This window comes from Plecotus auritus, assembly GCF_963455305.1.
Source record: "Plecotus auritus genome assembly, chromosome: 15".
Classification (NCBI taxonomy): Eukaryota; Metazoa; Chordata; class Mammalia; order Chiroptera; family Vespertilionidae; genus Plecotus; species Plecotus auritus.
The window spans coordinates 5,207,596-5,221,704 of NC_137781.1; the positions used below are offsets into that span (position 1 = coordinate 5,207,596).

At 43.6% G+C, this 14,109-nt stretch overlaps 1 protein-coding gene across 2 annotated transcripts in view; it reads right to left on the minus strand.

The window, feature by feature from the left end:
- Nucleotides 1–3,205: 3,205 nt before the first annotated feature.
- Nucleotides 3,206–14,109, minus strand: part of LRRC28 (leucine rich repeat containing 28) — a 42,678-nt gene continuing 31,774 nt past the window's right edge. For both annotated transcript variants that reach the window (XM_080651634.1, XM_080651633.1), the window contains exons 8-10: nucleotides 10,737–10,912; nucleotides 9,416–9,575; nucleotides 3,206–3,526 (exon numbers count right to left, since the gene is read on the minus strand). In XM_080651634.1, the coding sequence (XP_080507760.1) occupies nucleotides 3,454–3,526; nucleotides 9,416–9,575; nucleotides 10,737–10,912 (409 nt within the window). In that variant the 3' untranslated portion in view covers nucleotides 3,206–3,453. The remainder of the gene's footprint in view (nucleotides 3,527–9,415; nucleotides 9,576–10,736; nucleotides 10,913–14,109) is intronic.

Below are 14,109 nucleotides of genomic sequence, written 5' to 3' on the forward strand. Positions count from 1 at the left end.
AGAGTGCGTTTACAAGTCTATGGAATAGATTTATATCTTAACATTTCATTACATCAGGTTGTATTACGGTTGGCCCAGCTAGTAATCCATGTCCATAAATCGTCTGAATACAAATATTTTGATTTCTGAAGCAATGTATTGTGTTTAAGCTTTTCATAGGACAGATAAAAATGCCTGATTTGTTTAAATCCAGGACACAGAAACCTAACCTTACTATTAATACTTTTGAAGACCAGCTTTGAGAGTCCCCAGTGATACCTGTGTATATGTACGTATGTATATTAGGGAACACTACATTCAAAGCCTCAGAAGCCCATTGGCATGGAAGCCTTTATTGTTAGACGGTAGCCATTTTAATTCATAATGCAAAATGTGGAAGAAAAGCGAGATGTACATTCAACTAGTTGGACATGCCGGAGTGTGAAAGTTGTATAGTGAGTGTTGAGCACGTCAACCAAAAAAATGTTGAAGGTGTACCTCGCTTTACGGAAGAGGGCCAGGTGACTCTTCTTGTTAAGCAGAGCGGATCCCCCACCAGACAGAGCTCTCTTGCATATTGATCATTTAAAAAATGTGTTACGTGTGCTCAAAATATATATACATATATATATTTTAACATATTTTTATTGATTTCAGAGAGGAAGGGAGAGGGAGAGAAACATCCATGATGAGAGAGAATCATTGATTGGCTGCCTCCTGCACACCCTCTACTGGGGATGTGCCTGCAATCCAGGCACATGCCCTTGACCGGAATCGAACCTGGGGCCCTTCAGTTCGCAACCGACGCTCTATCCACTGAGCTAAACCAGCCAGGGCACAAATTTTTTTTTTTTTTCATGGAAGCGGCAACATTTCATCTACACCATGTTCTGTAATCCGGGAATTAGGTATGCCAACAAGTAGGCATCTTGAATGGCACTGATAGGGCAATCCAGTTCAAATGGATTGTCTTTCACACTCTGTCATAAGGAGGCCCCTGCTGAACAGGCGATTCTGAATTGTAAAATTTACCATGAACCACGTCAGATTATTGACATAAACTTACCTGAAGAGGCTATTTTCCAAGTGACTCGCTTTTTTTTGGCAATGACTACACGAAATATTTCTCTATGTAGCATTAACTGTTAATCAAGAAGACACGATTTAACAACTTTAGAATTTTCTGCAAAGTACTGCACACATCTCAAAAATATATAGCATGTAGGCAAATTTTCTCCAGTCTCCAATGCTCTCACATAGTATCAAAAGTTTTAAGAATGACATCAGTGAATCTAGCATTTTTTAAAATAATAAACAGCACCAGGGAAGCCAAATTATAAATTGCATTTTCCATTAATCAAGCCGGGTGCTGCACTAGGGTCGAGGTTGAGTCTGCCCAAAGGTTGCCCACTGCTGGTGCTCAATGCACATCTATAATAATAAAAGCGTAATATGCTAATTAGACCGGACAGCCAGACTACCTTCCGGATGTCCTTCCGGACGAAGCCGGGGCTGCGAGGGCCGAGCCTCTTACATGAATTTCGTGCACCGGGCCTCTAGTGGTTTATAATAGGTACAGAGAGGATACCTGGATTCTGTCTTTGTAAACTTTCAAACCAGCTCAAAGTATTGCCTGGCACGAGTGGCTCAGTGATTGTCCACTTATGAACCAGGAGGTCACGGTTCGATTCCCTGTCAGGGCACATACCCAGGTTGTGGGCTCCATCCCCAGTGGGGGGTGTGCAGGAGGCAGCTGATCCGTGATTCTCTCTCATCATGGATGTTTCTCTTTCTCTCTCCCTTCCTCTCTGAAATCAATAAAATTACATTTAAAAATAAATGAAAGTACCACATATCCTGATCCCAATGAGAATCCTGAGTATCAGGTTAGCACATGTCATTTTACGACATGACTGTAGGAGGGTGAGAGAGGAAGATGCTGCGATACAGTTACTGTCATGTAAGTGATAGGCAGCACCACACAGGCCGGAATCACATCTGGGAGGGTTCACGCCACATTTTTCACCTGCCAACTTCCAGGCACGGAGAGGTTCCGCTAAAACGTCAATTATTCTCCAGGATGAAAGGAGTGTTAGGTTTTGATGTCGATCTTCAGTATCTATTATACTCTGCGCCTTTGAAGGCGGAACAGGCCAAGTCATGAAAGGGACAAGGGGAGGTGAGAACAGTGGAAACGCAGCTGGGACATACGTAACGCTCTGCCTTCAGCGTTCTGCGTGGAGAGTCTGCTTTCCGGGCACCGGGGGGTGGGTGTGACTGTGAAAAGATCACACAGTTGTCAGTAACTAGGTAGGATTTTTAGCACTGTTAGCGCCAAGCGTGACAGATTTAGGGCAGCGAACAAAGTTCCATAAACGGAATTTTAGACAAGTCTGACATTTTTTTGAAAATACTGTTCCTGCCAAGTAAACCTTTTTGGTCCCCCCTTCCCATCCCAACTTAGAGAAAACACTATATAATTAAAATATTTAAAAATATATGCCTGACTGCTGTGGCTCAATGGTTGAGCGTTAACCTATGAACCAGGTCACGGTTCGATTCCCAGTCAGGACACATGCCCGGAATGAGGGCTCGATCCACAGTAGGAGACATGCAGGAGGTGGCCAATGGATGCCTCTCTCTCATCATTGATGTTTCTCTCTCTCTCCCTCTCCCTTCCACTCTGAAATCAATAAAAAATATATTTTAAAAAAAATCTTATCAGGAAAGCAACCATTTCAATGATTATTTTCCTGTAAATAGTCTTTCAAAATAAGTGTATTTTTATTTATGGTCTACATTTTTATTTTTAAAATCCCTCATAAAAGTCCCTTAACATGTTGCAGAACTTAGAAACTAGGTTATAACTTTCCCAAGGGTGTATACTGGCACCCTGCAGAATCACCACTGGGTCTAACTTCTCTGCCAACTCGGGGTCCCCCCACACCCCTTACTATTCATACCATTGAGGTGGTGGAGTTTGCTGAAATTTGTTATAAACACGGAGAATAACCTCTGGGGGGGAATTATTCTCTGAGGGGAAGAAAGAGAACATTAAGAGTATCACTGAGTTAGAATGTGTTTAAAAGTTCACTTGACAATATTGTCAAATCATAGCTCTTCAGGGAGCTGAAGCTTGCTTTAGATTAGATTTGGGGAGGCACGTCAAACCAAACCGTTTTCGTCTGAGACACTTGCATACAAAGAAACACACACGAGACAAAGAGTCCTTAATGTGGGGGCAGGATATATTCCAACGGGGGGGGGGGGGGGGGAGGGTGAAGGCCTTTCAGCTCCGAAGCTTGATCACCGCACTTCCAGAGAGTTCTGCGGTCCCCCCCGCACCGGACGGGACAGGATGCGAGGGCCTGGGTGGCCTGGCCCGGCGCCCGTCCCTCCGCCCGCAGACAGCGTGTGACACGCAGGCAGCTGCGGTGTGGGGCTGGCAACCCTCCTGAGGCTCCTGAGTGTTTATCAACTGAGTAGGTCAAAAGTCTGCAGGCACCGGGTGGAGCAGCAGTAAGCCACAAAACTGACAGCTGTCCTCCTGGAGGCGGAAAAGAGGGAGAGAGGGACGCGGTGAGTTCGAGGGGAAAGCCGCGGGGTTCGTTCCGTTACAGACCGTCTCTTTCTTTGTCAGAATAAAGGGTTAGGTATGGTCAGCGCAGCATGCAGCAGAAACGTCCGTTTCCTTTTAGCACCGAGCCCTGGCATCAGGTGGGGTGTGACTGTGTCCCTTTAATTAGCGGTGATCAGATGACATCATATCCCCCCATTAACAGCAAATGAAAAACAAGAGTTCTTCATGCTACGGGCTGAAGTCTGCTTACTAGCACCGACAGTGCGAGGACAGAATTTCAAATGCGTTGTAAAAATCATAAGGCCCAGCCCGGCTGGCGGGGCTCAGTGGTTGAGCATCGACCTGTGAACCGGGGCTGAATTCCCGGTCTGGGCACGTGCCCGGGTTGCGGGCTCGATCCCCAGGAAGGGGCGAGTAGGAGGCAGCCGATCGATGATTCTCTCGCCTCACTGATGTTTCTCTCTCTCTCTCCCTTGCCCTCCCTTTCTGAAATAAATAAAAAAGATTTTTTCTAAAATCATGTAACAGAAAACCTCACCAATTTAGCTAGAACACACACACACACACACACACACACACACACACACACACACACACACACACACCAGAGAGCCTAAAACACATACTTTTAAAGAATTTACCCTATAAATGTAGTCACAGAGATAGGTTGTAGAGGGAATTTAAGAATGTGAATAGTAGAGTTTGAGGGTCCTTTTCCCAGCAAAGGCTGTACTAAAGGGAAATTTAGTACACTAAACACACTTATTAGGGGGAAAAAAAAGCCAGTAACCTGAGTTTTCACCAGGAAGTTGGAGAATAAAGAGCCATTTGAGTCTAAAGCAAGTAACAAATCATAGCGCATGTTCTCTGTCTGTTACGGAATCAAACTAGAAATCAGTAACAGAAAGACCAGAGGAGAGACGCCAAACGTGACACTCCACCACCACAGTTCTTTGCCCTTTTCTAACCCGCCAGTCAAATGAGCACTTTCCCGTGGGTTCAAGAGGAAGTCTCAAAGGATAAAACCTCCCATGAACTGAATGGAAACGAAAACTTCAGCAAATCAAAAAAAATCTGACATCAAGTGGGGATTATTCTGCGGCTGGAAGGTGGGTTCAATATTTGAAAGCCAACGCTATCCACCATATCAACAGGTTGACAAAGTGAAATGTGTATGGTATCAATGGACTCAGAGGAAAGCATTTGAAAAAATACACACCTACTCACACTACAAACGCAGCAAACTAGAAATAGGGGGGATCTGTTCCAATTGCATAAACATCCTCTACAAAAAGGACTTGCTAATGCCGTACATTGTAGTGATGTCTCCTTTCACCGCCTTAGTCAACATGGTACTGGGAGTCCTAACCACCGTAATAGAGCGAGAAAATGAAAGCTAAACCGATGAAAGAGGAGAAATAAAATTAGTCCTCATTTCAGATGGCATGACATGACCGTCTACCCAGAAAATGCCAAGGAATCGACAAAAACACTCCTAGCCTCTCAAGCAAATTCAGCATGGTTTCAAGCACGTAAGATCAAAATTAAAAAAAAAAAAAAAAAGTCAACCATATTTTCATATACTAACAATGAACGAATAGAAGTTGACATTTAAAGCTATAAGATTGCCCTAACCGGTTTGGCTCAGTGGATAGAGCGTCGGCCTGCGGACTGAAGGGTCCCAGGTTCGATTCCGGTCAAGGGCATGTACCTGGGTTGCGGGCACATCCCCAGTAGGGGGCGTGCAGGAGGCAGCTGATCGATGTTTCTCTCTCATCGATGTTTCTAACTCTCTATCCCTCTCCCTTCCTCTCTGTAAAAAATCAATAAAATATATTTTTTTTAAAAAAAGCTGTAAGATAATTACCATCATACAAAGAAAGTGAAATACTTGGGTACCGACTTGACATTTAAGGGCCTGCTTAAAATGAAAGTCCTAGGCAGAAGAATCCAAACTTACAGAGATGCAGGGTTTTTACTCACGGAGGCACAACGCCCTTTGGACCATTATTAACTCCTCCGATGCACGCTCAAGCGGGGAGGGTGGGCAACCTGAGGAGTCCGGTTTGTGCTACAAGAAACCCCGAGTGTGTGTGCTGCTTACGATTGGGAGGCTCACCTAATAACACTCTGTATGCACCTGCTGCATTAATGGTCTAGGCCAGGGGTCGGCAAACTCATTCGTCAACAGAGCCAAATAGCAACAGGACAACGATGGAAATGTCTTTGGAGAGCCACATTTTTTAAACTTAAGCTTCTTCTAACGCCACTTCTTCAACATAGACTCGCCCAGGCCGTGGTATTTTGGGGAAGAGCCACACTCAAGGGGCCAAAGAGCCGCATGTGGCTCGCGAGCCGCAGTCTGCCGACTGCTGATCTAGGTGGTCACCAGTGTACCCACAAGCCTACTGCCTTAAGGAAGGATCTGTGTTGGGGAGGTCCTTCCAAATGCCACAACCCTGGCCCTGGGGATGCGACCGTTTTAGGGGAGACACTTTGAGCTCAGCGATCAACTGTACGGTGAGGAAAGAGGTGCTGATAAACCCTACACAGAGCATCAGACGTGGCATTTGTTGCTATAGAATCCGAGCGTATTTATAGGAAGGCGGAAGAAAGAGCATTTCAGCTCACTTCTGAAATACAGGAATGCCACCGTTCCAAAAACAAAAAACAACAACAAATCCCAATGAAAACTGGCACATACTGGAGCCCACAAAAATCCTAAGAAATGTGGTATTTTCATTGCAAATGTGTTTCCTGATTAGAAACAAAAAGCACATCTTTGACTCATACAGGGTTCAAGCCAAAAGAAATTAGTATTTATTACAGAGTCGGTCAGATAAAGCTGCCGGCCTGTGGACTGCTGACCGAGGGGAGAACCCTCCTAACGGACTGTATCTGCTTGTCACACTTCGGTTAGCTGGCTCTCCGGGGAGATCCCGTGTGCTGATCCCTCACAGCCCCCAGAAGAAGCCCATCCTGCCAACACCTTGATTTCTGACCTCCAGCCCTCAGAGCTGTCAGAGAACAGATTTCCGCTGGGCCCCTCAGCGTTTTGTGGTATTTTGGTGCGCTATCTCGAGCAAACTAACACACTACCCTTGAAAAGCTTTCGGTAGCCCGATTTCAGATTGGGAAATACAGAACTTGTGAGAATCATACATGCCTGGGAAAAGCCAGATACATGTTATGTTGATCAAGAATCCTCTAAGTTGATGTCTTTCATTTTAATAAATGAACAGTAAGTTTTGGGAATGAAAACTTGCTATCCCTATAAGCAGGGGTGGGCAAACTTTTTGACTCGAGGGCCACAATGGGTTCTTAAACTGGACCGGAGGGCCGGAACAAAAGCATGGATGGAGTGTTTGTGTGAACTAATATAAATTCAAAGTAAAGGAGCGGAGGGGAGAGCAAGAGAACCCTCCACTCTTTCGGCTCCGCAGGCCGGAGAGAACAGCCGAACGGGCCGGATCCGGCCCACGGGCCGTAGTTTGCCCACAGCTGCTATAAGGATCAAAAGTTATCAATATACCACTCATGCTTCTCTGCGACAGATATTTAAAGGTTTGGGTATTTACCATTTATGTGAAATTACAGTGATTTCTTTTTACTCACACTGCACTAATTTAGGTTAGAACTAACACTTGTAAGGGACGTGGTATTTTAGAAGAATATTCAATATGTTCTTTCACAATAATGCCAGATGTCCACATTAATGTAGACTTTGGCTGAAACAATACATGATTTTTAGGACAAGCAATGCAAACAGACCTTAATGTATTAGAAAACTTAAAAAATAGGATTACCAAGACCTTTTAGAATTTATGACATTCAAAATATTGATTTTACTTTGGGCAATAAGGTCCTGAGATTCAAGTATTTGGTTTTCAGTTACCAAAAAAGTACTTTAAAGGCTATGGTGGAAACCGAAGTCAATGCTTTTAATACAGTCTCCATAGCAACACGGGAAGGAGCAAATGCTGGTGGACCGAATGAAAACCACAAGCTCTCGACTTCAGACCTAGCATTAACTCGCCACAGAAAGCCATGTTTATAGCTCGGCGTATTATCTCTGCTATAAACACAGGCACCATGGCTTCGCTCAACTAGAGGGCATTGTCTAAGTCCTATGTACTTGATACACACGTTTTATTAAACGGCTACTATTAAACTTATGTTCTGAAACAATGTAAGATTATTCATACTGAATTTCTAGAATAAGCAGAAGGAAATGGAATTTGAAAATACTGAGTAAGTTTCCCAATTTCATGGAAAGATAACACAAAAATGACTTCATTTGAAGGGCCTTCTTTACTTTCACCAATTAATTAGCATGACAAAAGAAAGTCTATCTTTTTTTAAATAGGTATTTAGAATTTTATCAGCTACTACGGTAACAGTGCATCCTGACCATAATGAATTGTTCTCATTTTCATATTTTCGGTAAGAAAATACCTTCGATAGGAAATTGTGCAATAACAATGCATTAGAATTTTACTATAGTTGAATGAATTAGTTGATTTCCTAGTATGATCTTACTCATATAAAGATACTGATATTAATATTTGCTTATATACACAATTCTTTTCAAGTCTCAGACTAGATTTTGAGAGAACACACAATGCAATATACAGATGGTATATGATAGAATTGTACACTCGAAACTTACACAATCTTATTAACCAATGTCACCCCAATAAATTTAATTTTGAAAAAGTCTCTGAGCTACAGAAATAAACAGTTAACATTTACTTAGTCTTGATTACATATCAGGCACCATCCTGGGCTCCTGACATGAATCCTCTCATTTAAACCTCACAAAGACCTTATTAAACAGATATTATTATGATGCTCATTTTACTGATGAAAAGATGAAGCTCGGATAAGTTAAGTAATTTGCCCAACGTCTCCCAGTGGAGAGGTCAGGGTTGCGGGCTCCATCCCCAGGAGGGGCGTGCAGGAGGCAGCTGATCAATGATTCTCTCTCATCACTGATGTTTCTCTCTCCTTCTCCCTCTCCCTTCCTCTCTGACATCAGTAACAAATAAAATAAAAAAGAAATAAATACAAAGGAAACACCTCTTGACATGGAATAGAGGTAACAAGTGATCTGGAAAAGTTACTAACCCAAAACATCATATTGGATAAATAAGTAAGGTATTATAGCACCTTTTTTTTTTTTAACTTTGAAAAATGCAAACTTAGAAAATCTTAAATTTAGAAAATCTATATGCTATGGTTGTGCTAATGGGGGAATTTTTTATTTGATGTTCTATTTTTAATTGTCTGGTATTCTTTTTTAAACTACCAGTATGGCGTTTTTTACTTAGTGAACATTTTTAGCAAATTCAAGGCATTGTGCCAAGAAACAGAGTGGCAAGAGAATGCCATTTGGAAGGGTTAGAAATTCAAAACACTCTCTCTCTCTCTCTCTCTCTCTCTCTCTCTCTCTCACACACACACACACACACACACACACACACACACACAGGTCAGCCACACACTTTCAGTTAGCAACACCCACTAACTAGAAGGGCTGGGCTGGTCCCATTATATAATAACTATCTGGTTCTTGCACTTCCTTATTGCCTGAAGACTATTTTGAACAGGGGAATAGCAGAAAAACATGCCTGCAAAGCATGAGCTACTCCAAATAATATATGCAATAAAACTGTTCTGTGTATGAGCAAAAATGTTTTCTCGTGATGCTAAAAATGCGCATGTTTCATTTAGCAGCACCTATGCCCCTATATAGCTGCTGACTTCACAATACTTTCATGCGAGGCACCCACCCCTCCCCAAACACCCACCCGCGCCCCCAGGGATACACCCTGGTGCCCACGTGGGCATGATTACCCCTGGTGCAGCCCCGCCATCGGCGTCTCTCTCAAGGGAAAGAGCTTGGGGTAGACGATTGTAAACATGGGCTCGCTACACCGGTGGCAGTGCCCCAGGGGGCAGTGCAGCAGCTCCAGGAGACTTCTGGGTAACGAGACGGGAGACAGGAAGTTCAGATCTGGAACATAAGAGAAAATCATGCATGAATAAAAAAACCAGAGTTCTTTATAGTACCAGGCTTTGGAATATGGTTCTCTTTGTTACCCAGTCAGTTCAGTTCGTTAAAGTACTGCATGTTGGAAATTCTTTTATCTGTCAGGCACGGAATAAAAATGGAACATTATTTAGAAACGAAGATGCTTTTACATTTCTGATACTAAGAGGAAATCCACATCGACTCTTTTAAGAGCAACCAGAAGCTGTCCTGAGGAAGAGGCAAGGAAAGAATAAGAGCAAGTATTCTTTAAGAACGGAGATCAGAAAGGCGTGATTTTACCAGAGAGGGTTTGTAAACGTCTATGAGAGACAGAGAATAAAAAAGGGACTGGATTGGAGATGAAAACGGGCTTTCATTAAGTTCTTCCTAAATCTATTGGGCATTTAGAATCAATCAAGTTAAATCATATTTACCGAAAAGAATAAAAAAAGGGAAAATAAAAATTGAAAGGGAATGAAAAGCAATGAAACCAAGCCTGTATTTGAAAAAAACTGCCCCTCTCTGTTTGGCTCAATGGATAGAGTGTTGGCCTGCTGACTGAAGGGTCCCGGGTTTGATTCTGTTCAAAAGCACATGCCTGGGTTGCAGGCTCCATCCCCAGTAGGGGGCGTGCAGGAGGCAGCCGATCCATGATTCTCTCTCATCATTGATGTTTCTCTCTCTCCCTCTCCCTTCCTCTCTGCAATCAACAACAACAAAATATATATATATATATATATTTTAAATATATTTTATTGATATTTTACAGAGAGGAAGGGAGAGGGATAGAAAGTCAGAAACATCGATGAGAGAGAAACATCGATCAGCTGCCTCCTGCACACCTCCCACTGGGGATGTGCCCGAAACCAAGGTACATGCCCTTGACCGGAATCGAACCCGGGACCCTTCAGTCCGCAGGCCGACGCTCCATCCACTGAGCCAAACCGGTTTCGGCAACAAAAAAATATTTTAAGAAAATTATAAAAAAATAAATAAAAGTTAAAAAACTGGATTAAATGGTAAATTTTACTTCTGTGTATTTTTCCACAATGATAAAAAAAAGGAACACCAAAACAGGCGGCATGAAACACAATTGTGCAGTTCCCTGGGCAGGGGGCGGAACAGGAAGGGAGGGCCCAGTACCTTTGAGAAAACTGTGGTAGATGTGATGCAGGCTCCTCATGGCCAGCTCCTGCAGCGGCAGGATGTGGTCCTTTTCCGTCCCTATGGCCTTCACCTCGGCGGGGAGGAAGACGGTGAGGGGCCCGGATGAGAAGGACAGCAGCTTCCCCTCGGAAACTTGGACGGGAGCCCCACAGCTGCGGAAAGACATGCATTCGCGGCCGGGTGAGCAACGAGGAAGAGAAGACACGTGCCAATAAAAATGTGCTCGTCAAAACGTGCATTGAACATCTGAAGGTGCCGCTGAAGTGCCAGGATGCTTTGCAAAACGAACAGATGCTCTCCCGGGTTCCTTAATAAAACCTGGCACAGCCCAGCCGGTGTGGCTCAGTGGTTGGGCGTCAGTCAACCCATGAACCAGGAGGTCACAGTTTGATTCCCGGTCGGGGCACGTGCCCGGGTTGTGGGCTCGATCCCCAGTGTGGGGCGTGCAGGAGGTAGCCGATCCGTGATTCTCATTATGGATGTTTCTCTCTCTCTCCCTCTCCCTTCCTCTCTGAAATCAATAAAAAAATATTTTTAAAAATAACAAAAATTAGAAGTAACATAAATAAATGAAGCCTGGCACGCAATCTACATTCGCCAGTTGAAACCCAGCGAAGCCACTGCCGAGGTCCAGGCACTTGCAGCGAGGACGGACTGTGAGGGGACTTTCCTTCCTGAGATCCACGTGGTATGGTTTATAAGCTCTATTTGTCCTCATTTTAGGACCCTCTGCACGTTTATGTTTACTGAAATTTTCAAAATTAAAAGGAAAAAAAGGACATGCTGTTAAGTTATAGTACCGTGGTTTAATAGGACTTTTTGGCGTGGAAAAATACCCTGCAGAGCAAACAGATTTTTAATAGTAGGAGATACCTTTATTGGAGCCTTTCATAAACTTGTGGTGAAAATATTCTCGGCCAAACCTACTGACTAAGCCAAGCCACACCCTGTTCCCTGTGGCCACTCATAACCGGGAGGCACAGAAGGCCTTGTTCGTCCAGCGTTACCCACACTCAGGAGTCTGCCCTCATCCCACCTCCTGCCTGCGACCACTGGGTTCCCTAAAAGTCTTCACACGTTCCTTCTCGGATGACGAACCGGCGCCAACAGACCTGGGCGCTCCAGACGTCACCTGGGACAACCTCTCCAACCTCCACGAGACACGGGCAGTGAAGGAGGGCGCACGGGGGTGAAAAGAAGCCCTTGGCTCGCTGGTTTATTAGAAGGCCCTTCGTCTGCTCATTCCTTCCACTAGAAAATGTTCCCAGAGAACCTGCTCTTCGCCAGTCAATCAAGATGCTTAAAGAAACACACACATATAATACCTTAATAAAAAAAATAATAATAAATAAATAAATAATAAAAATAAAAAACAACAACAAACAGCCCAGCTGGTGTGGCTCAGTGGTTGGGCATCGACTTACGAACCAGGAGGTCATGGTTCGATTCCCGGTCAGGGCACATGCCCGGGTTGCGGGCTCCATCCCCAGTAGGGGGCATGCAGGAGGCAGCCAACTGATGTTTCTCTCTCATCATTGATGTTTCTCTCTTTCCTCCTCTCCTTTCCTCTCTGAAATCAATAAAAATATTATTTTTACAAAAGAGAGAGAAAAAACTAACAAGATGACGCCCTTTCCTTGGAAAATGCAATGATTACAAGTATTCTAATGTTAGTCAGAGAAGACGGAGTGACTGACCCTGTCCAGGGAATTAAGGAAGATTTTAAGATTTTTCAGAGGAGAGAACATGGGACCTAGAACTCAGCTGATTTCAGCCATGCGATTTCTCCACTCAGCTCAAGGAAGAGAAACTCCAGCTCTGGGGCCTTCTAACAGGCAAAACCCATACCCCAAAGAGAACAGCTACTCTAAACGCTAACAGTACAGTTTAGTTTTCCTAAAGGAATGTCTCCTGTGAGTTCAATAAAATTCACTGCAGAATAGATTTTTTTTTCTAAACAGCAAAGCAACTGGAATAGTCAGACACTTTTCAAAAAAACTGGAGGACAAATACCACCCAATTTTAAGCCTCATTGTAAACCCCTGGTAATCAAGACAATGTGTTACTGGTGTCAAAACGAACAAAGAGATGAATGGGGCAGACAGAGTAGCCAGAAAGAGGCCCACACCTATATGGACAACTGATTTTCAACGAAGGTACGAAGGCAATACAGTGGAGAAAGGATAGGATTTTAAACAAAGGGTGTCGGAACAACTGTATATCCACATGCAAAAAGAAAAAAAGAAACTTCCACTATAACGTGTATCATACAGAAACTAACTGAAAATAAATCAGAGGCCTCCATGCGAACCTAAACCCTTAGAAATCTTAGAAGACATTATGTCAGTATTTCTGTTGGTTATCAAGCTATTACATTATGAACCACTTGTGAAGATGAGGAAATGATTCTAAGTTTTACTTTATAATTCTTGTTTCTTTCCTAATATGGAGGAAATGAAGGTGAGAGGATCATATCCAAAATGTTATCAGACCGTGTGGCCCTTAAGTCTGGAAACAGGTAAAAACACAGTAAGTGATTCTTTTGATGATCTACTACAATACGTGGCGTGGTGATTAGATTTTATCAGCTTGGCGAGGCACACGGTACCCTGATATTTGGTCAAACACCAGTCCAGATGTTGCTGTGAAGGTATTTCTTGAAATGAGACTAACATTTAAAACAGCAGACTTTGTTGTTGTTTGATTCCTTTACTGGATTCGAACCCGGGACCCTTCAGTCCGCAGGCTGACGCTCTATCCACTGAACCAAACCAGCTAGGGTGAGCCAGTTTCTTAAAATAAATTAATCTCCCTCTCCCCGCCACCCCTCACCTCCTCCTATTGGTTCTGTTGCTCTGGAGAACACATGGGAAGAGTATCTGTTTCCAAACTTTATAGCCACACTGTAGTATGAGAACCCTGAGCAAAACCATAAGACAATGAAACAAGCCGATCATTCGTGAGGATGTACTTCATACTGTTACTGTTACTGCCTTGGCAGCTGCTGTGCTTAACCCAACTGCAGACGGACTCTGCGTGGAACCGCCTGAAGAATTTAATAACATAGAGGGACACACAAAGGCTTAGAAAACTCGAAACCAGATTTTGCCTAATGCTCTCCTGGCCTCCAATAACGAGAAAGACAGGGGTCTGACGGACACTACTACAAAGGCTCACTAGCACGTAAGTGGATCCTCGTTTTGCATAAGGTCTAATTTCCCTCGGACAATTCTCTTAGCAGACGTTCCTACTCTTCGTGACGGGATGGAAAGAGCTAATTAAATCCAGTTTAGGATCCACCTGTCAAATGCCTTCTCTGCCTAAGATGAGAGAAGAGCAGCAGGTATAG